This window comes from Buteo buteo, chromosome 12 (assembly GCF_964188355.1).
Source record: "Buteo buteo chromosome 12, bButBut1.hap1.1, whole genome shotgun sequence".
Lineage (NCBI taxonomy): Eukaryota > Metazoa > Chordata > Aves > Accipitriformes > Accipitridae > Buteo > Buteo buteo.
In genome coordinates, this window is record NC_134182.1 from 33,201,506 (window position 1) to 33,225,291 (window position 23,786).

Below are 23,786 nucleotides of genomic sequence, written 5' to 3' on the forward strand. Positions count from 1 at the left end.
CCTTATCTGCGTATTTGCCTTATTATAAAAGCCATAAAGTATGTTGTAATACAAGCATTCTGCCACACAAATTCCACCTTGAACTTTATCTGTTATCTGAAAGAATCTGCAGGAACTAATTAAGTGTGGAATGTTTTGGGTCAGACAAGGTATTGGTTGCAGTACGGTGAAAAGTTTAAATATTTATTTAGTGCTATTATTCCAAAATTTGCTCTCTGAAGTACCATTATCCTCTAGCAATTGCTACACTCAGGTTATTCTTTGTTCAGTGTTTCTGCAGCACCTAGTGCTCTAGGATCCTGGTATATAATTGCTGTTCCTAGGAGTTCTAATAATGGAAATGTTACAGAGAACGCTGGGAAGTGCCTGTGACTTTTCTGATGGCACCACCTAGAGTTAACCATTGAGAAGAACGGTGTACAGAAGGCAGAGCTTTTGGCTCGGTCTGTCATTGGCATCTCTCGAGATAAAAGCGGTCGCATTTTTCATCTTTGGCACTGCGGCAGCTGTAGGTATAGTACTGTGCATCTACGTTGTGTCCAGAACACATATCCTGAGCTGGGAATTAAAGGAACCCTTCATTCCTGCAAGTACCGTTATCCCAAAAAATATTTGGTGTCAACATCATCCAAAGATGAGGAAGAGTTGAAAGATTTGAGTGATGGGCGGACAAGTCACCCAAGTAAGACCCAATGTTATATCAACTCCAATGGAGTCTGCATTACCTGGGGCTTCCAGATAAAATAATAACTTACATGAGGAGGTCTCAAAAAACAGGAGAGAGGAGGTTTTGAAGCAGCTTTCCACTTCTGCCTTTGTTTACTCATCTTTCTTTTTTGGAGCTGTGCATGTAAATGATCTTATTTGCCAGCATGCATGTGGAAAACAACTTCAGTAGTTTCTGAGAAATTAACATTTTTAATTATCACACATCAAAATTATTATTTTGGCTGGCTATTGCACTCGATTCAATCATTACATTTGCATGAACGACCTTTGTCATCTTTGAAATGAATCTGCAAAGGGTAAACCAAAAAATTTCCATGCAACAAGAGAGAGGTTTAGGCGAGATGGGCGCAGAGGAGCAGCGCACGAGGCACTGCTGGGGCTGTGCCTCGCTTGAACAGATCAAGAGACTTTGCTGCTTACCAAGGACGCACCAAGCCATTACTCACGCCCCGTGGCTATAGATCCACAGAACAGACATCCGAGGGTGCCAGCGCCGCTGAAGGGAATGGTGCTGTTCCTCCCCTTGCTCCCAGCCGCTTGTTCCTACTGCTGTATCATCCCTCCCAACAAGCCAACACAAGCATCCAGTGCGGCCGCATTGCCTGCAGTGTCACGAAGCAAGCCGGGATGTGGTGCATTAGCTCACAAATACAGTTGTTTAATAGCATCTTTGGTCTCTTTGTGTAAAAAATCTGTACAAAGCATGCTGGAAACTTGGCTCCATCCTCCATCTCAGCCCCACTCCCCTCTCCTTCCCACACCTGTGCTTCCCCCATCCCTCACCTACCTCTTCACTCTCCTAATTTGATGTCAGCTGCCATGAAATTCTTTGACGCAAGGCAGACTGCATTTTACCCTAAGCTCATTCTTGAAAGAAACCCAATGTTTTTTACCGAATTTCCCCACCTGCCTGCCCAAAACACAGCTCAAAACAACACAAAACCGCCAACACTGGAGCTGGGGCAGCGCTGAAAGCTGCGAAACTCGTGATGTATCAGGCAAAACGAATAACTGGCAATGAAAACAAGGCGGGGGGGTGTGTGTGTGTGTGTGTGACCGATGAGGAGAGCAGCCCAGCTGGCTGACGCCGGTGCTGCCTCTTTGCCGCGCGTTTTTTTTTTTGCACCAACCTCCCGGCCGCCCACGGCGACGGACGCCTCCGCGCCAGAACTGTCGTGTGTGTGTGTGTGTCTGTCTCTGTCGGCCCGGCCCCTCTCCGCCTTGCGGCCTCCGTTCGCTGCCGCCCGCTACCGGTAGCCGGGGCCCGGCGGCGGGGCAGCTCCTCCCGCGGCGTAGGGCGAGGAGGCGGCGGCGGGGTTGGGGGGGGCCGGCCCGTGGTTGCGGCGGCGGCGGCGGCGCTCGGGGAGGGGCGGGCGGGATGCTCGGCGTCGCGGGGCACCATGGGAGAATCCGCGGGCGCCCGGCATGGCGGCGGCGGCGGCGGGCGGCTGAGGGGCGGCGGTGGCGGCGGCGGGGGCGGTCGGCCGCCATGGTGTCGCCGGCGGCTCGGCTGGTGGGTCAAGGCGTGTGGGCGGCGCTGACCGGGGGCTGGTACCACGACCCGGAGCAGGGCGCCTTCACCAACAGCTGCCACCTCTATCTGTGGCTCTTCCTGCTGACGCTGCCCATGGCCCTGCACCTGGTGAGAGCCGGCCCGCGGCGGGGAGGGCGGCGATGGAGCTGGGGGGGGGGTCGGCCGCCGCGGACCCCGGGCGGCGGGAGGGTTAAAAAAATGGGCTTGGTGGGGTTTGTGTCCAAAAGTTGAGGGGGGGGGGGGGGGGTTAGTCCGGGGCCGGAGCTCTGAGCCCGGCTGAAGCGGTTGGATAGGGTTACTTGGGAAAGGGTGCAGGGCTGGCCTCTGGAAATGCCGAATGACCGCGGGGACGTTTGTTTAAAGAAAAAAAAAAAAATCTCTTTTAGAAACGGTTTTTTTTTCCTACTCTGCTCCAGTCTTCACCTGCTGGGAAGGGTAAATAAATGGAAAAATCCAAATAGCACGTAATTAATATGCCTTGCTGAATGTCACTGGTGAGTCACATGGCTTTTCGTGACATGCAGCTCCCTTTGTGCTGAAATTTAAACATTGGAAATAAATAATTTTAATCACTAGAGTTTGTTCGCCAGACTTGAGAAATATTTTCCTTGAAAACCTGAAACTTTTGCTCCATTTTTGTGTGTTTTCCTACTGTGTGAGAAAAACTTGAAAGTATAGTTTGCTGGATCACGGCATCTATTCATTGGTGTGTTCTTGAGCGATTGTAGTTTAATATTGCTTCCACTGGAAACAATTTACATCCTTCTGGTTCTCACAGTGACTCAACTAAATTCTTAACTAAATTCTGTAGAATATTTTTTTGTTGGATAAAACTTCTAAATAGGTCTCTTCACCCTACGTGGTCAGCTATTGGCCCGATTTTCAAAAGGAAAGCGCATTCGTGAATCCCTCTGCCATCCCAGTGAAAAGCAAATCTTGTATTTTTAAAAATCAATTGGTACGCTGTGTTTTGTGGCATGGATTGCAGTGAATTCCTGTAAGCATGGCTCATGGAGTTAATGAACCAAGATAACAATATGCTTTCTTCTGATTGATAAGGTCTATTTCCTATGCAAACCAGCAAGAGTCTTGCATTGCAGGACTGTCAAAGCATTATGTGTGATTAAAAAGGAAAAAAAGTAAAGGTTAACTTTTTTCCAGTTGATGTAAGTATGTATTTGAAAGAACATTTATTTCCTTGTGGGAAACTTCTGAACTAATAGCATGGAAGAAGGCATTCAGGGTTGCACAAAATAACATTGAATACGAAGACTGTAGGTCAGAGCTAAGGTAAAAAAAGGCATTATTTAAAGGGAAGGGCAGAAAACCTAACTTATCTACTGAACTTTTTCTCTCTCTCTCGGGCTTCATCTTTGCCTATCTTTTTGCTTTTTCTGCAGACTGGCTGACTTTCTGATGAATCATCCGGTTAAATGCAGGACTTGTGTTCTTGAGCTAATGTATTGCTGTGGGAATTCTTTATTCTTGATAAGAATAATGCATTTATTATGCTGGCTGCTTGAGAGTTATGATGTCCTTAAGTATTTGTCTTCTTGCTTTTAAGTGGTTGGGCTTTGTAAACTTTGTGCAAGACATAGTCTTGCCACTTAGAAACTTGAACCTGCTTTTTAACGAAAGGTTTTCTTTGGGGAATTTTATTTATAATATTATATTCACTAATGTTTGGGGTGGTATTTATGTTACATGCTTGACACCAGTAGTTTTGGATTCAGCTTAAAGCAGTCACTGATATTTCTTGAAATGTCAAAGTCAAAACAAATCAGAGTACTACTTTTTAAAATTTTCCTTTGGTTGGTATAATCTTAATTATGCTTCTGTCAAAGTCAGAAAGTCTCTCTGAAACAGTTTGATTTGAATGAAATGGCAAAACTCATCCAGCAGTTTTTAGATTTTTCACACTGGCTTGGCAGAGATGTGTCGACAGTAGTGTCGGGCAGCTTATAGTATCAAGTTGTTTCTGTCATGTGGATTGAGGATTTCATTCTCCAGCTTTGTCAGCATAGCTTCCTTTTGGTACTAATGGTTCTGTTATTAGCTCCCCCACACCTGAAAATGCAGATCAGTGTTTCCATCTCTTCCTTCACTTTCTCATTTATCCTTTGTAGTAGTAAATATACAGTTAAAAATGTACCTTGGATATTATTTGGAGCATCATTGCTGTTAAAATCAACTTTCAAAATTGTAATGACATCTCTTCTAACTCAGCCATGACAACACTCATAATAGATTAAAAATTAAAGTTATTTTATTCCACCAAACAATCCAGGGTTCCCAGGTGTTTTGTGCATGAAAATAGCGGTAATTGTTGTAAAAAAGCCACTGGGCTGAATTCAGCCCCGGGGAAACACCAGTGACTCGGAGATGCAACTTTGGGAATGCTTGTACTAGAGCTTATTTTACAAACCACAAGAGAATGTGCATCCATGTTTCAGTGGGTCCCCAGAAGGGCTTAGTGCTTCTTCTGCCTTTTTTTGGACAGGAAGCCCTTGAACTTACAGGGTTGTTACTTCCAATCATGCTCTGATAGAAGTACAACATGGCAGTATAAGGGTGTGGGCACATAAATTACTCAGCAGTAAACTGTAATAAAACTTGCACTGTGTCAGCTGCTTCTGGTCCCATTTGGCCACGCTTTACCCCAGTTTATCTCTCTGTGAAAGTGAGGATACATATACCTCCACAAAAGAGAGGTAAGCTACACTGTACTTGCTGTATTTATTGTGTGGTAGGGTGCATACTTAAAACTGCCCCTGCGATTTTATTTGCTACCTGTTTTCCCATGTTTTGTACTGTGTGATGGACATCTCTTGGTTACCAGTTCAGCTAAATGAACATAAAAATATTTACCTTTGGCTCCAATATTATATCTCCCACTCATATCTCTGCAAGCCTGATGGTAGCAGCTGACTGCATATTTATTTGGCAGTTCCCTTGTTTGTGTTCTGTAGCACACCGAGACAGTGAGGCCCAGGTGCAGCACCATCTTGGTTTAGATGCCTCAAGTGCTCAAGCATCAGGTGGGATACATGTGGGTCTAATTGACTTTAATCATTCAGTCCAATTTACAAGGTGTGGTGTTTTGTTCAAAGGTTACACACCTTTATATTAGGAAGCATATACCTCGGTCACCTCTGCCTTTGTGCTACTCAAATAGTGTTAGTAGACATGTGGAGAAGAATTTGACCGTTCGTCTGGGAGCAAACTCTGGGTGGGCAGAAGCCCCAAGCAACAGCTCTCCCTGCCTGGGCAGGTCAACTCTGTTGCACTTGCAGTAGTAAGGCCACATTTGGAAGGCACCAGCCTGCGCTTCTGCCTGTGACCCCACGCTGTTCTGGTGCGGGGTATAACAACGGAAGCTACTGGAAAACAAAAAGTACATTATGGTAGAGTTTTTAATTGGGCAAGAGCAAAGAAAGCTAGAGCTACAGCTTCCACAGAAACCTGTGGGATGTCATGAAGCCTGCTTTCTAATGAATTTGTATTTGTGGATGGTTTTTTTTCTAGCTTCTAATAAGTTGTCAGCTCAATTGAAGCTTTTCCTGTCACTGGGGTGGCATTCAAAAGGTCAGAGAGCTGTGTGGGTTCCTCTCGTTAACACAGGAGGTGTGCTGCTGTGACCTTGTCCCAGTGGGGTATATTCTCTCAAAGTTAGTTGAAAGTAGCTAAAGAATTAGAAAGTTATTCAGGAGAGGGGACGGAGAGAGATGATGAATACACAGGCACATGGTGTGATTATAAAACCTCGTTTCCATAGGAAACCAGGCTAATTATAACTATACTGCATCAAAAGGGAATCTATCATATAATTCCTCAGTGGTCTATAACTTAATTCCTCCTTAGCTCAAGCAGACTTGATAGCTTTCACCTATCCGTACCTGGGAACACGAACTGCAGTCATATGACACTTGTACCCTTATGCAAGAGGCCAGATTCAGAAAATCGAGGGCTTTCCATTCTCACCTTCATCTTTCTCCTAATTCCTCCTGTGGGCAGGGAGCAAGCTGCTGGCTTGTACTACTTAGCTCGCCCCAAGATTTAGAATATTAAGGATGCGCTGGCCTTATTATACATAGGCAGGCTTGTGAGCATGCATGGCACGTACGTGGGGAAGTGCTGTGTATCCCGGGCAGATGGGCAGGGAGTCGGCTGGCAGGCTCCGGGTGCATCTCCGGTAGGTCTGGTCACAAGGCAGGGATGAGGACATGCAGCCCTCAGCATTTACTAAAACTGGCCCTCTTTTCCACTTGGAAGTCTAGGAGCTTCCTTTGATTCTCTCTCATAGCGTGCTCTGTGCAGCCGTAGACTGCATTACTGGAAGTCTATTTTTGTTGTGTCCTCTTGACATTATTCATATAATATTTATTAAGCTTTATGAACGTTGCCTATAGAGCATTTCTTTTCTAGTGTCTCATTCTGAGCTGTTACTTAATAATGAGTGGTTGGCCTATGCTTTTTAGTGTATAGTTGAAGAGATTCTTTGGAGAGTGAACAAATCTCTCTTTAAAACAAATGATTACAGATACTTGGCTATCATTCTTTGTGAAACCAAGCAATTTTTAACTTGTGTTTTGTGAATACATTAGACATAAAACACAAGTTCTTCAACCTCATCCACCAAACCTTATACCCTGAGAGCATGGCCTTGCAAACTGATCCTCTTTCTGGCCCAGATTCGCTAAATAACTGAAGGGTATGCTTCGTTTCGCTATATACCTAGTACCACAAAGTACTCTTAACAGACTAAGCCTCAACTTGTAGAAAGTAATGTTTGTCTTATCAGGGATCATTAGTAGTGCCTACATGCTAAATAGCTACTCCGCTTTTGTGCAATAGATTCTTTGTATATGAATTAGAATAGTCATAAAAAAGGATTTGCCTGAAAATTTTCACATGTACATCTTGAAGGTATGAAGTCTCACAAAGCCAAAAGTAGCAGCAGGATAGCAACCCACTTGCTTGTAATAACACAGAAATGATTCAACATATTAATTTCAACATCAAGATAAATGTGGTGACTTGTTTTAGAGATGAAGCGAGTGTGCCTTGTTCCCTTCACCTGTGTGGTCAGTGTGGTTTATTTATGAATCTGAAAAGAATTCTAATCTTTTACATCCAAATGCTCCTTGACCTGCAATGCTGATAGTTAAAATGATAGATTTAGGCCCAAAGGAAAGACCATTCTTAAAAATTAACTTCAGTAGGCTTTTAGCAAATCCCGAGCATTGAAAAATCGTCCTCCCCCACCCCGCCCCTGCTACAAATTGTGCAGGGATATAGTAATGCTCTGTTTAAAAAACAAAAACCTGAGAAAAGATTAAACTCATTGTGAGACGGCAGCTGTGTGACAACAATACATAAGGGCATTCCATGACTATAATGATAAAGGCTTTGGCCCTTCAATTATAACTGCAAGTGTCCATTGCTGTGATTTGCCCTTCACTGTAAGGAAGTATTTACGTATAAAACTGTTGTATGTAATGTCTGTGAAAGAACTTTCCAGACTATAGTTGAACTGTAATTAATTTTAATGACTGAGAAATACAGTGCTCATCACAGATCAGTAAATAGATCACACAGCTGCAAATTGACAATTATGAACCTTAGAAAAAGAATCCAAAGAGACTGCCTCTCCACATGAATTTTATTCATTTGTTTTGACTAATCCTGATTAATTATTTAATATTCTTTGGTGGTAAAGATAGTTCGGAACATGAGAAGTCTTAGAAAAAGGAGATCAAACTACAGCATTTAACTGTTAAATCATAACTGAGAAGCGGGGTAGGATGACAGAATTATTCAAAAGGGGTTTCCTGTTTGTAGTTAACTAATGTTTCATGTTGTGTCTGTATTTTTATAAGTTCACAGTTTAGGAAAGGCTGCAGCTGCATTATCCTGGGAATGCAGTATCTTAGGAGGTTTTACAATGTTTGTCAATTGTGAGATTTTACTGATTTTGTTAAGAAATAAATAATATCCACAGCTAATCAAAAGAAGAATAAATCTTGTAAAATGGTTTCAAATTTGAACAAATCCTTAGACCTATTTTGTGAGTGGAACTCAAGTATGCTGTATGAAGATGCACTACTTCTTGTGGTTGCAGAACTCAGTAGAGGTACAAATAATAGACAATAAAGAATAAAGAGTTTGAAAATTACTTTAAAAATCTTAGTAGCATCTTCTCAAAATAAACTGTTATGATTATGTCTTTATTATTTCTTTCTGTAGGCTTTTCCAGCAAATGCGGTTACGGTTTTTGTGTACTGCAGCTCGGTGACCGTGTTCTTCACAGTAATAAAGGTGATCAGTTACCGTCTGCATCTCATGTTCGATAAAGGTGAAGTAATTCAACCAAAGCTCTCAAGAAAAAATGGAAGGCATTGTAAAGACACAGAAGTTCCAAAAGGAAACACAGTTCAGCCCTCAAATCGTAGGTAAGGCTTTCATCGCCCATTGCTGGTACATTCTATAAAATGGATGAGTTTGCACCATGGTCCTGCATAGCAGAAATGCTTGTTGACTGTAGGAAAATGCCTCCCAGTCATGTGGGGAACAAAAACCTGCTTAGTGCTTTTATTTTCGGTGGCTTCAGCATGCTTGCGGTGAAGCAGGGAGAGCTGCACCTGATTCAGAGGGTGAGGCAGCAGCTGGGCATGGTGAGGGCAGTAGGAAGAGACCTGTCTGGGAGGTGCTAAAAGATCCTGGAGAAAACCTGGGAGAAGTTTTCTCGGAAGCCTTAAATGCTTGCTCTTTCCTCTTCCTGCTGTGCTTACCTGCTGGGAAGAGGAGGAGAAGTGGCACGCACCTGTTGGCAAAGAAAATGCTTTAATATCATGGCTTTGAAGGCCTGAGCTCATGTTGTCTTTGTGTGCTTGTAGTAACTTTCCTCTCGATTCAAACCTAGATCCGTAAGTCACTTTCCCCCTTTACGTTTTATTGTGACTGCTTCTGTGGTCCTATTCATGTGGAAAGCTAGAACCGCTTTTATTTCTCAGGGGCATTTGTCAGGTATTTGCAGCCTTTCTACTGAGGAGTCAACCACTATGTCTTTGCTGCAAATAAACAAAGTCAATAAGGCTTCTTCCCAGTTGAGATGGTGTTAAAGGTAAAACCAGTATTGGACTAAAGACTAGTACTGACATTTTCCAGATTTCTGTATAGGTAGAATATTCCACCGTACACTTTTTGGAATAAATGTAGACCTCTCTTGCTGGTTTTTCAAGCTTGTGTCATACAAACAAATGAAGCTGGCAAGAGGCTTCCAGTGTTCCCAAGTGTTATGACAGATGTAAAAAATGGTGCAATAAGGTACATCCAACAGTGACGGCAGCATAGAAATGTCCAAACAAAGCTTAAACTGAGTAGGTTTGTTACAACTACCCGTCAAGCTTCAACAGAGAGCTCTGCATAAAATAACTTTGGGTATTTTTTGGTGCATTTGCTGTCGCTACTGCTAGCTCTGTGGAAGCTAAGTAGTATCAAGATTGTTTGTGTACCTCTGTGCTACTGCTTGTCTGTGTCTTTACACATGCACGTCTGTGCTATGCTCCTGGCAGTGACGTTGCTGGGAGTGTCAAGGTCCGCCTGCATCGAGACTCTTCTGAGAAATGCCTCTGATGTGTGTCACTAACCATACAAGGTTTTTATTTTAGATTGGGTGATGCCTTCCAAGCTCTAGTCCTCTTTAGTTCTCGACAGACCACTGGCTGATGAGATGAATGCAAACTTTCATTATCTTGTCTTTATTTGGTCTAAGAAGTAGAGGTAGAATCACTTAAAACTTGTGTGTTAAATCATGTAACTATTCTTCCTAGGAGGTCCTAGGCACAACAGTCCATTATTTAGTACTTGATCAGAAAATAAAGAACTTAGTATTTTGACTAGATGGATGACGGAAGTTCTTAAACAGGCCCCGGTAGTTGACAGGTTGATTGAACAAGTTTTTAAAGCCAGTGAACTACAAAAAAAAATTGTGGAAAGGTGGCTGAGATCCCCAGGTAAATAATTTTATAGTTTATATAGAGTTGTAGGGTTTTAAAATAAGGGTTGTTTTGAAAACAACGACTTTACAAACAAACAAAAAAGTCCAAACCCACACTTTTTGACATTTCACTATAGTGTTGATTTTTTTTCTGACTGAATTTTTGTTGTGTTATAGCCAAGAAAGAGAACATGTGTTAGTTCTCATTAGTAAACCTTGTCCAAAAATTCTTGCTTATATCCATGGAAAAGCTAGTAGAAAATATGTGTAAAAAGAGTTAGTGGGTAGCTGAATGCATCCACAAAGGAAGTGATCAACAAGTTGTCTTATAACATATGAAATTAGTAATGGACATATGTTTGCCTTGGCTAAAACCAGAGGAACAACTATTTTGTGGTCTAATGGTTGTATTAATACACATTATGTATTGCATCTCAAATAGTTGTTTGATGGGAGGATGGTAAATAAACAGGCAGTTAGATAAGCAATATGTACACAAGGGTACAGTGAAAGGATGTAAAAAGCAAAAATTGTGAAAGGAGTAGTGTTTGACTGTTGTATGTCTAATGAGAAGCCCCAAACAGCCTTTTGTGCCAATAAATCTGTGTGCGTGTCAGGCAGGCTAAATGATATGATGTACACATAGGGAGTTTGAGGAGATGTCATTGCATTTCTCATAGCAATGCTCTACTTCCGAAGACACCAGAATCATTTTATACTGTGGGGGTTTAATTAATTTATTTTTGGCAAGTTGCCTTGGTGAGGAAGGAGGTGCAAAAAGGGGTTACAGTATTTTTCAGCTCTGTGCTTTTAGCATTGGAGGGGAAAAACCTGCTGTCACTTCCTTGTGCTGTGCTACTTCTTCCTATTCTGTTATTATTCCTCAGTTTCTTCCCAAAACTTACTGTGATCCTCTGTGGTAAGAAGCATTGCTTTACTCTTCATTTGCTTCCTTTTCAGCAATAACACAGGGGATAATGGTGTCATTGGTGAGACCAAGCAAAATGACTCTATCCAAACAATTCATGACAGTTCAAGAGTACAGGCTCTGGACTCACAGAACTCACCTGGAGCAATGGTTAGTATGCTGTTTCCTGTAATAACGTCTTCACTTCATGCAGTCCACAGCTTACCACACGGAGTTTTGTATTGCCAGGTACTGATCACTTGAAGCGTAGGTCTGCCCTGAGGAGGAAAGGTCGTTCTGTGGATCTACTAGGTATACCACTGCTGTCAGTCAGCCTTGTCCTAAAGGTTTGGGTTTGCAAAGCTGAAACTGGTATATGTAATTCTGCACTTCTTAGGAGGGGTCTGTCTGCTCTATAGATACCAAATGGCCTTTGTAAATCTTGCAAAGAGCAACTAGTTTTCTTGGCTGCTTTGAGAGAAAGGAGAGGCTAATGCAATCAGAGCAGCCTCTCATTGCCTCAGAAGGGATCCGCTCCTGGAGCGTTAATAATTTGGTTTTGTAACTAGACTTATGGTTATAAAACAAACCCAACACATCTCTTGAGTATTTAAACAAAGCATAAAAAACATTATATAAATCTAGGAGATGTCTACATGAGGTTAAAAATAGATGTATGTGCATTCCATGCCATTGGCCATGCTTTCTAAATCAATAGAGTATGAAGTGATGAAGGGGATGTATGTAGATGTTGTTAAAGAAAAAATAGGAAACACCCATGAGAAGGTTGAAGAGTTAACTATTCAAAAAATCAGGAACAGAATAATGCTGTGTAATCTTAAGCTACTCCCCATGTATATGGTGATAAAATCTTTAATTATGTGATCCCATGCTATTTTTTCTACAGGACTCCTGTCTCAGTCAGTGCAGAGGATGGTTAGTGATCTCTGAATAAGTAGCTATTTGATACTTCATTCTGTCTTCATATCCCTCCACCCCCACCCCGTGTCCCTATTTACTGCAAACTGTTCAAATCCTGATCTGAATGAGAACTATTTCCTCATTTCCTGGAGTGTTTTTACCTTTTTGTAGCATCTGTATGATTCACAGACATTAATAGTTTTCTTTTATGAGGTAAAATATTTTTCACCTTGTTTCTGTCCTAGTCCCCAGTATTCTGGTATTTGTCCATTCTGCAAACCCATTTCTTCTTGGGATCTCAACCAAGTCTCCTACTTCTAAACATGTAGGTTGAGTCTTGTCAAATCTAGTCTCCTGTTCTTGCTGCCAGGATACCACCATGAAATTTTAGGGTATAATAATAATTATTTCCTTTTCGTTTTGGTGCCTGTCAGCCAGAAGAGAGCCACATTAATTTTTTCCCATTAGCTTTTTTTCTAGTTATGCACTTAGGCTGTTGAATTTAGACTCCCAAGGTATTCCTGTGGAGTATTGTGTTTAGTTTTGAGCTCCCCAGTGGGTTCCCACAGACATGGATCTGCTGATGAGAATCCAGCAGAGGCCACTAAGGTGACTGAGGAGTGAGGTACATGATGTATGAGGACAGGTAGATGCGATGTTTTAGCCTTTGTAAGGCTAAAACCTTTTGTAAGACTAGAAGAAGAGCTTACGGCTGTCTTCACCTTCCTAATGGTAAGATACAGTGGAGACTGAGCATTCTCTTTTCAGAGGTACCCAGTGACGGGATAAGAGACAGTGGCTGGAACTTGCAGCTGTGCAAAGCTACAATTAGATCAATTAGATTTAATAGTTTTTGTCTGTGGTTGTGTTCCCCCCCCTCCCCCCCCCCCCCCCAAGAGGGTGGTCAAATACTGGAAGAGGTTGTCCAGAGAGGTTGTGAAATCTCCATCTTTGGAGATATTCAAAGCTCTGCTGGAGATGGCCCTGAGCAACCTGCTCTAACTGTACCTGCTTTGGTGTGTGTATGGTGGAGGGGATTTGGACCAAATGGCCTCCAAAACTTCCTTGCCATCTAAATGATTCTATGATAATTTAATGGCTATGTCCAACTAGTTTTCCATTGAGAAATTGTTACCAAGTACTGGAGACTAAACTTTTCATTTTAGTGCTTTGGAAATGCATAGCTGGAAAAGTGGAACAAATGAGCACATTCTATTCTGTAATGATTTAAAAAAAAAAAAAAGTATCTGGATTAGGCACTGCAAAACGTTTTTAAAAAAAATCTTAGATTTTTTTTTTTTCCCCTCCCCAAACATCACACACAATTGCAATGATGCAATTTGGAGCATGACTGTTCTATAACCATCACCCTCACCCACCCCTTGCATTTTGTGCAAGGTACATGTCCAAATTTCAATGATGTTAGCAACTTACCAATGCTGTAATTAACCTTTGATTAGATAGCTATTGCATTTTCCAAAAGAATTTAATAAATGCCCATGCTAATTTTGTGTGCTTCTTTTTATTTTTAGGAGCTGCCAACCCGGGAAACTATTGAGGATCTCAGAGGTATCCTAAAGGCTTTATAAATCCCCTTAAACCTTTGTTTAATCATTGCTTGCCACAAAAAAGGCACAGAGGATCCCCATGGCAGGTTCTGTTGTGCTTCATGTTAGGAGCTGAATGGAAAAGCTCGAGAGAACAAAATCTCAAGGGAATTTTAACAGACTAAGCTTTCTCAGCTGTCAGCCAAGCTGTTTGGGATGCAGCCTTTGGTGAGCATACAAGTAGCTCCCCCCATTTTGACACAGGGAGATGAAAGAGCCTCTCCCCCACATTCTTGGGAAGCTCTGTGCCTCTGTAAAGCATTAAACCAGGAAGCCAATGCTCAGATAGCATCTTAAAGCTCTTAAACATCTTCCAATTGTAGACTCCTGTTACGATTATTGACCTTTAGCTCTGTAGCGTATATTCCAGCACACCTTGCTTTGTTACATCACTTTGTGCAATTCCTAAATGGTCCCGTAGGATATGGTGATCAACCTTAACAAAAAGGAGATAAACTAAAATATATTGAGACATCTCAAGCACTGGAACTGTAGGCAAACTTCTGCCGTGCTGGCTTATTCTTTCTTTCATCCCTCCTTAAGTGGGGATAATTCTGTAAAATGTTTTAGTTTTGATTTCAGCTGTTTCTTGAGCTATTTTGATCATTCATATGCAATAGACATGCTGCTACACCTGTCCTGACCTGGAAAGATTCCAGCTTGCTTTTATAGTATTTCACATGTAGCTAACAAAAAAGATCCTTGCTTAGGAACTGTTTTAATCAGCTATATCATCTGTGCTTCCTTTGTTCTGGATCAGGTTTTGCTAGCTAAAGGTCATACGTCAATAATGCACAGTGTTCATGTTTGTGAGACCTAACTCCCATATGTTTTTTTGTTAGGTGTTATGGTATTAGAAGACCAGGCTGCACCACCAGTTTCATCTACCTCACCCTGTATCAAAGCAGATTTATTACCTGTTTCTACAGCCTCCGCTTCAGGTGCCACCACCTCAGCAATAGTGACAAAACCAGCTGCTATGGAAACACTTTCTGGTAATGGAATAAATCAAGAAGGAGGGAATGGACAGCCACATGGACTGCATGGATCCCAAGATATTGTTGTGGACAGAGACGTAGCTAAAAACTTCTCCAATATTTCTTCATCACAAGGTGATATTTTAAGGACTGGAGTTTCTTCAGAGCCATGGGACAGTGAAAATTCGATTATTTCAGACCATTTGAGTTATCCTAAAAGCTACAAAAGAGAGAAATTGCCAGATGGATCACCACAGACAGGCTTTACTAGTAACTGCCCACAGTGCAATGCCATTGCAACCAAAGATCCCAAACACGTGGAAAGTTCTTGCAATGCCAGTAATACCCATGAGGACCTTGATTGCTTGGACAGTGAGACCGCTGTTGCAGTTGTGGACAACTCTCTTCCTGGAGACCAGCTATGTGAGCCCATTAAAATTGTCATCACAATGAGTACTACACCAAACACCACTCTCAGTGACCTAGCGGGCTCTGTCCACCTAAAGGCTCTGGGAACTGAGAGAACGAGCTCAGCCCTCGAGTCTGGTATAGTTACAGCAGGTTGGCCAAGTCAGAAAACTAGCGAACAGCTCAGAATCCCCGTTATCACTTTTGACCTGTCTGATGACAGTAAAGGTAAGGCTTGCCCAGAAGTTAGTGAAGGCGAAAGAACTCCAGAAATTTTAAATGCAGAGCTGTCATCCAACCAGTGCTCTGGCTATGAATCGGGTGATGCAGTAAAGGAACACAGCAACCCAGCAAATACTCCTTTAGAAACTAACACTTGTTCAGACCCAAATCGGGAGAATGCTTCTGAAAATGTCCAGACCATGGATTTAACTTCTAAGGAAGACCTGCAGAACCTAGACCCACAGTCCTGTAGAACTGCTCATGAAAAGAGGCACATGCGGGTGCTGAGTGTAGACAGTGGGACAGATGTGCTATTAAGTAAGAATTTCATGGAGGTATCTGACAAAGAAAAGACCTTACCAACTTCTAAATCGGATCTAGAAGCTAAAGAAGGACAGGTGCCCAATGAATCTAACTTTCTAGAATTTGTCTCCCTCCTGGAATCCATTAATACCTCAAAGTTGAAGGCATCTAATCAGTCCACTGTCAAAACAGAGACGACAAAGGAAAATGGGCTTGTTGGAGGTATGATGCATGGTTTGCAACTCTTTTGGAATAAAGTAGTTGTGACTAGTTACATTATTTGTAGCAGCTTATCCTGAGATCTGCAGTAGGGCAAATTCCCAGAGGAGAACTGGTTTTGCTAATAGGGCCAGGGAAGGGCTGGGCTTGGTGGGCCAAGGTGATTTAGTGAAAATGTGATAGTGTCAGCTGCAGTTCTTTTTAATATTTTTATTTTCTTAAAGACTTTCCTTTGGAAAACCTAATGCTAACCTCATTAGGTGTCTGGTATGTATCTAGTATTTTGTATTTGGCAGGGCTGGATTGTTGGAATACCAAAAATATCTTGCAAAAATGTGTATTGCTATAGCATTACACCTGCTGTTGCCCATCTTATCAGGTGCATGTTGAAGAGTTATCTGTGTGTGCCTGTAAGTATGTAAGAAGCTGGAATTGTCACTGGTGATGGTTCAACTTTTAGCTAACATGTATGTGTGTACACACACGTATTCCTAAACTTCCTGCACAGATGTGGGTTGGTTTATAATTAAAAAAAAAAAGGAAAAAAGTCATGTATTTATTCTCAGCAGGTAAGAGTTTTGATTTTTAGTTGCTTAAAACTAAAATATATGGGGTTTAAGGAGGAAAGTTTGGTGGTTGTTTTCAATGAAAGCCCCCAGTATTTTAATGAAAAATGCTATCTTCCCATGCAAGTTTCCATTGAATCAAAGGGGCTTTATTTAAAACAACAAAAAAAATCTGTCAGCTAATTTAAAAACCTATATGCAATCCAATTTATAGCTCTTATATAGAAATATCTGTCAACTAACTCTGTGACCCCTTTCTGTTAGGAAGGAATATTGTTTGTAGTGTCTTTAGCAGCTCTCTAGGCAAAACTAGCAGGACTGTTTCGTGAGGATGTGAGATACGGTGCAGTGAAGGCAGGTGCAACCTCAGGGTACTTGCCAAGTGATCCGTGCAATCAGTTTGGAAGATCGGGGCCAAAGCAAAAGACAACCCATATCTTCCGCTTCTCCAAAACGTTTAGTTTACCTTAGATCCTATAATAAGCTGTTCTAAGACAGGCTAAGAGGATGTAATCTCAATACCTATTTTGCATGGAAGGTAGGAAAATGGCGCTCAGCAGAACAGCTTGGCGCTGTCCGTAGACAGGCTCTAGGGAGTCTCTGCTCTCCAGGCTCGTTCCCGCAAGAACCTTCCATTACATGAAAAAGATGCAGCTGATTTCAAAGTTTGTCAGTTTTTTTAAAAACAAATGTGAAATTTGTACTTTTACATTGTTTAAAAAAATTAAGTAGATTTATCCTCTTGATGAGTAGTTTTCCTGTGGATTCCATTTACCTTTCACTCTGCCTTTCCTAAGTCTGTCTTCCTATCTGGTGCCTTAGACCTTCAGCTCATTGTGTCTTTCACTTATGTCCATTTTTTTCCCACTTTTTCTAGTTCTGTGCATTCCCTTCCCCCTTCGTCCCTTCTCAGCTTAGCCACTCCTCTCCTGTGCAGCCTCCTTTTCTTCCTCTTCGTATTGCTTCTCTCTCATCTTTCCCTCTGTTCTTCCTAGCAATCCACACTGTTGCTTTTCTAGGCTTTTCTGAGCTCGCCTAAACCCGTTGCCTCCCCGCAGCTTGCGTTCACTTCTCCTGTACTTACTTACCCTCCTCTCCATTCCCTAGTCTAATTTTGCTCCTCCTAGGCCTGGTGCTTCTCTTCAGGTCCGTCTTACCCATCTCTCCTGCCTTCTCCGACTTGGGCAGAGCAGTTTCTGTTCTGCTCTATCGAGTTGATCAGCCTGGCTGGCTGGCTCCGGTCTGTGCTCGGTGGTTGCCCAAGATGTACGTGTGCTGAGCAAGCCCTGCTTTTCACCGGAGCCTGCTCACCTCAGCCGTGGCTGAGCCCAGAGAGCCCAGCCAGCACCCCAGGGTGCGGGGGGTTCGGGTGTGGAAAGGGGGGGGTCACCTCCCTGTGCAGCAGCATGCAAGAAACCGAGGGTCGCAGCAAGCAGATTGCGATATTTTTAATTTTTTTTTTTTTTTGCTACTCATCAACCGTAAAAAGGAGTATTTACACGATAATTTGACTTTGGTGTGATGTGACCTAGCTGGAAAAGAGAAATGATAAAAATTTCAGAGGTAAGTTTAAATAAAAAAAAGGAAAGAGTGCAGCTCATCTAGAAAGGGCTTTCAGACAAGTGCCCTCAGGTAATAAGAATGGGGAAGATTGCTGCATAAAAGCAAGCAGTGGGTGATCAGAATAAATCAGACTCAGATTCCACAGTGACCAAAAAGAAACCCCAACCCCAAAACTTTATTAATGTGTGTGTAGTTATTGTGCTTTAGAACTGGCAAATGAGGTTCTTCTTACTGAAATCCTTTGGATCCTGAGGAAGAAACAGAAGGATTCTGCTCTTCCCTCAGACCAAGCTGTTACTTCAAGCGACCTGAACTGAATTGCCTCCTTTCCTATTTTCTTAAGCCCGTCTGAGGGTGAAGTTGAGCTGCATGCGTGTATAATTAAGCAGCCCTGCTCGTTTCCGGCGTGGGCCCAGCACGTGTCACCCTGGGAGGGGAGCAGGCCTGGGAAGAGGGCCACCCCGCAGGAGCGGGGATGATGGCGGCCATGGCTCCCGTCGCTGCGAGGTGTCTCCTGCGCCTCGGACCGGCGCTGTGGGAAAAAGGAGATTCCGTCTGAACTCTTTAAGCTAGGGAGAGGTAGTTCAAAGGCAGTTATTTTTAAGAGCAAGTAGGCTTTGTTTTCTAGCCGAGTCAGAACGTGCTGTTTGCCAAAATAAATTACTGTCATTACTGGCAGTTTCCCCACAGTAAGACTGGATTTTAGCAATGAGAAAGCCTCTAATTTGTTTACAGCCTTGCAATTACAAATATGCTTTAACAAAACAGCATCTTAGAACAGATCTGAATAAACCTAATTCCCACATTAAAGTGGTTGTTCAAAAAAAAAAAAAAAAAGGCATGTGTGTGGGGGAATACAGAACAAGTCAAGCTATGCGCCAGTTGTTTTGAGGGAGGAGGTTGGTTGTGTTTGTTTTTTGTTCTTTTAGCCTTGCAAACTGCCTAATTGGCAAAAGCTAATAATAGGTGCCTGGTCCAAATGAGCATGAAACGCACCCCACAAAGGTGTTTATTAGGCAATGTGAGAAACTTGGCAAATTCCTGGAAAGCTGGAAATTCAGAGCTGTGTGTAAGAAAGCTGACATTTTGTGCAATTTGGAGAAGGCGCGGACATGTCCTCGTCAGAACAGTCTTGCAAGTGAGGGAATGTCATGGATGGGTCTCTGTTACAGGTACTCCCTCACAGAACTTGAGTTCTGTGGAAACAGAAGAGTTACCATCCTGACCGCATACAGCTCAGTAAAATGCAGTACAAGAAAATTAAAGCCTTGCTTTATGCTACCACAGATGCCAGATTTAATGCGTTAAAATACAGGACATAAAAAAGCTGTCTTAAGAGCTGTACTGTTGCCACCCCACCTCTTCTAAATCATAAGAAAGTACCACTGACATTGTTGCTAAAAATTACTTTCAGGCCAGTGTCCTTTCAGTTTTGAATCAAACTTGCACCACCCACCTAATGAAAGCCTGCTGAAGGGCAACTGCAAATTTTCTTCAGCCTTTGAGAAGCCTAAGGAAAGCTGGGTTTATTGGCTGCTTTGGGTCCCTCTGACAGGACTGGAGGTGAGTAAATGCGGCTGCGCATCAGACTTATGCAGGGCAAAAACTCACGTATGTCCCCTCTGGCACCACTGGCTTGTAATCTAGGACAGGCAATGTTATCACCCGGAGAGCAAAGTCTGCCATGGGAGTGGTGGGGACCGGCGCAGGAGGACCTAAACCAGGACTGTGTGGCCTGCATTTAGATGTTTTGCAGGCTCTTTTTAGAAAAGGTACTCATCATTCTGGGCAGTGCACAAACCACAACCTCGAGTGAGTTCTTCTGGATCCCAAGCAATTACCCTTCTCCTATAAAAAAAAAAAAACCTAAAACATACTCCTGTGGATATTTTTAGACTCCTCAGTTTTTTCCCCGCATGTGAGAAAGAGGGCTGTCACCTGCCATATAATCACAGGGAAGAGGGATCTTGCGCATTGAGTCACCAGCCCAGATGATAGCCGTGGTGGGAGGTGACAGCAGGGGAGTTTGGCAGGCAGGTAACACCGAGGACCCAAAGCCCTGCCAGGTGCTAGCTCTTCTCTCGGAGCAGCTGTGTGCCATCCCTGACTCTCAAAATGGAGAGGAGGGACCATGTGGCATTTGATGCCCCTCTTTGGATGGGGAAGAAATGGGGTGCAGAACTCAGTTCTCTAAATCGGATGCTTGATGTGTAAGGCTTAGCGGGTCAAGATTTTAAAATTTCAGTCTTTAAATCAAAGAGGTAATAGTATGTTTGATGACAAGAGGCTGACACCTCTAAAGAAACTATGAGGTTAATTCAGAGGTCTGTATCCTGACATAATTGTTAGGTATCATGATTAGACTACTTACCTGAGACCTCAAAACCCTTGATTTCATTCCCAGTTTTGCTGCTGGCCTAGGAGATAGTTTTGAATGCGTTACTTCTGTGCTTAAGTCTCCCTGTCCTGTGAATGAGTATTGCTAGTTTTTCCTATCACTTCAGGATTAATGTGGTAATCCTGATTAATGGATAATCCCATGAGCTTCTTCAGTGCCCATGTTGAACTTTCATAGCAGTTCTTGGACTGTGTCTGGTTCCCTGGGCACTCCTGTTGTTTGGTGGGTGACCAGCTGTAATGTCAGATTTTTCTTTTAATGTATTTGTGGCATAATAGGCAAATTTGGGTAGAGAATAAAGTACATAAGCTAGATGTTTCTGCTAAAGCAGTCAGTGAAGAAAGGGTTGGGAATGTCCTTAGGTTATATTCTCCAGAGATATGAGTGGGACAGTTCACAACTTGTAGAGCTTTTGTTTCATGCTGGTACTAACAAGAGCATAGAGCAATTTGAAATCAATTATCTCTGCAGCCAAACAGGCAACAAATATATTTTAAAGTGAAACTGTCTATTTTGGAGCTTAGTGTTGTGGAAGAAAGTAGATTCTGTAGCAGAGCAATTAATGAACAGAAGAGACTCAGGCTTAATTAGCTTAATTCTGCTTGACCAGATTTCAAACCAGATGGCATTTGAAATTATGACAACAGTGGCATTTTAACTTCCTGGAGTGAGTTGTGGATATTGGGATAGGGATATACAAGTAAAAGGTAAGGAAAAATGTCTGGGAGGCTCTGGAGAGAGGGCACGAAATAGTAAAAATATTTTGGAGAAAAGTTACAGGAAATAAAATTTCATTCCAATTACCTAATAATAAGGCAACTTTAAAGTTGAGATACACTGACAGTTGGTTATTGCAATTACTATATGTACAAAGGCTGCTCTATTTCAACTTAAAAGCTGTTTTCAGCCTCCTCTCAGTGTGGACCAAAGGCTTGTCTACAAAGATGATTTGGGATACCTAAAATCTGTTCCACAAATGAAAAAGTTACATGGCAAAGGAAATTTTGGTAGTGTAACTGCATTTAAATTAGGAACTTATTTGTCAGTGGTGGGATGTTACATTTTTAAGTAATGTTGCTATGCTGTTACAACTCTTTAGTGTAGATAAAAATGTTTACAGGAAGTATCTTATACCCATATGGGACATACAAGAAATGTTTATCTTGATAAGGATTTTACCAGGGTAACTAACTAAAGGATGTATCTTGTGCTCAATCAAAATACGAAAATGGTGTACAGACCAAAATGTGGTTGTTTGTACTTGTGAATCACCCTTCCCCAAGCCTGACTTAGCCATGAATCCTGATAGTTACACCTCACATATCTGAGTCATGTGGCATATAATTTCCAGATAAATTATGAAGTTACTTGCAGAGCCAGTGTTGGAGCTTGGGGCTTCTGCAAGCTCAGCTGTGCATACACCAGAGACGTGTGGAGCAGTGGCTTGGGGTAAATGGCTCTGGTAGGAGGCCACAGGGAAGGTGCAGGTACACTGCCATGTTGTGCTTTTTACTCTCCTCTTGCTCTTGGAGAGGGTTTTTCCTAGTAACTTGAGCTTTGCCAGCACAATTTCCATGCAAGGAGTGTTTGGTGACATAGAGCCGATTACGTACCCTGGCAGAACACTCCTAGTCTAGACACCTCTATCTCTATTTAAATACTGAAGGTGTAAGTCACTTGGAAGAAAATGAGTAATAATCATGAAAACCAGTCACAAACCCATCACGGCCCACCTTTCCAGTGCTAGAAGTACTCATCACCATGGTGTTGTCTGATTGGCATATAAAGAAGCAGCACGTTTATATTTTTGTTATTATGACTCTTTACCACTGCAGGGAAAAGAAGTCTGCAAGGCTTGTGGTTTGGAATGGAAAAGAGAGCAGCGTTTTCTAAAACCACTAGATAATCAAGTTAAAAAATCTTTTTAATTGTTCCAGCCCTAGAGCCAGTTTTGGGCAATATGGGACCAATTAGATTTTTAAACCACAGTTTCTGATCTCTATCAATTTTTCTTACAGCTTGAATAGCCCAAGCCTTTAGGAAGGTGATTTCGATTAGGTGTCTGTGGCTCCGTCACCTCCCTCAGGTACAGTTACATCATTAAGGGGATGCTTCAGTAATGCCACAGTTAAATAAGGCACAGTTTCTGCTTAAAACGGAGTTTAAATCTTTAATTAGGAAAGGAAAAAAAGTGTTGTCCGCTCCCCCCCCCCCCCCTAAATGGAAGAAAGTAGGTCTGGAAGACCTGTTGAATTTTGTCTCCATGCACAACAGATACAAAAGATTTCCCTTAACCAAACTTACACTCATTGTATTTATTGCACAAGAAGTCAGGATCCTTGGTTGTCGTGTGCTACAGAAAGAGAGCAGGAGACTCAAAATATTGGCAGTGTTGTAGTGAGATTCTTTTTTTTCCTCCTTGTGGAAGCTGAAGGAACGCTGCTGTTCCAAGCAAGAGTTACACGATGTCTTTATCTTTACTGCCTATTCCCTCTTGCTTCTGGTACTCTGGCTGGTGAGTGTCTGGGGCCCCAGTGAGACTCTTCAGGCTTGGTGCTGCTTGTTGTGCTTCACATTAAGGGCTGAGACCTGCTGGGACAAGATGTGGTGGTACAACTACAGTTGTTCTTACACTTCTGTATCTGCTCGCCCCCCTACCCCCCCCCCCCCCCCCAAAAGTAAGTGTGAAGTCTCTGCAGTGAAAAGTGGTTATGTGTGAGTGTCTGAGGCTTTAGGGTGTTAGAGGGGTGTGTCCTGAGAATTGAAACTGGTGTAGAGATGTCTTAACTCCTGAAGGTAGGTTGGTTTGTAGAAATAATGTGCTGTTAGATCAGCCGATATGGTTGGAGGAAAACAAGACAGATGATCTGAAAGGTCTGCATATCCAAAAGTTTGTTTGCTTTTTTCAATTATATCAGTTGGCCTAATAAAAAGATATTACATCTCTCTACAAGCTTTGAATCTGTTTTATCCTTAGACCATCTTAGCTATGACACCACTATTTCTTGACTGGTGACTCTTGCAGGTTAGGATGGTAATTGTATTGGTAGGAAATACAGTTTAACAAATGGAATTTTTTGTGGGGGGAATTTCTGTGGTTTTTTTCTTGATAATTAAATTTCTAAAGCGCTTAAACAGCAAGTATTACAAGAAGTCTGGTAAGTACATTTCAATACACCTTGCTTAGTGCAAGAAGCTACAGGACTCACTGAAGCATCTCCAAAAAGCACTACAAAAACTTTTTTTTTTAAAGCATTTAATTTTGCAATTGCACATGGTGGTGATGAAACCACTGTCTTAGTTGCACTTTAAAATCCTAACAGATAATTTTTTTAGTTTACAGTCAAAGCACAATTGCAAAATGTTCCTCTATTCAACATGAATGTTAGTAACTAAAAGAGACTACTGCTTGAAAGTTGTGCACATATATCTA

The 23,786-nt window shown here is 42.2% G+C and overlaps 1 protein-coding gene across 1 annotated transcript in view; it reads left to right on the forward strand.

Moving 5' to 3' along the window:
* The first annotated feature begins 2,218 nt into the window (after positions 1-2,218).
* The window catches only part of PCNX2 (pecanex 2), a 156,633-nt gene continuing 135,065 nt past the window's right edge, over positions 2,219-23,786 (forward strand). The window contains exons 1-5 of the mRNA XM_075043275.1: positions 2,219-2,371; positions 8,510-8,715; positions 11,223-11,340; positions 13,623-13,659; positions 14,540-15,829. Of these exons, the coding sequence (XP_074899376.1) occupies positions 2,219-2,371; positions 8,510-8,715; positions 11,223-11,340; positions 13,623-13,659; positions 14,540-15,829 (1,804 nt within the window). The remainder of the gene's footprint in view (positions 2,372-8,509; positions 8,716-11,222; positions 11,341-13,622; positions 13,660-14,539; positions 15,830-23,786) is intronic.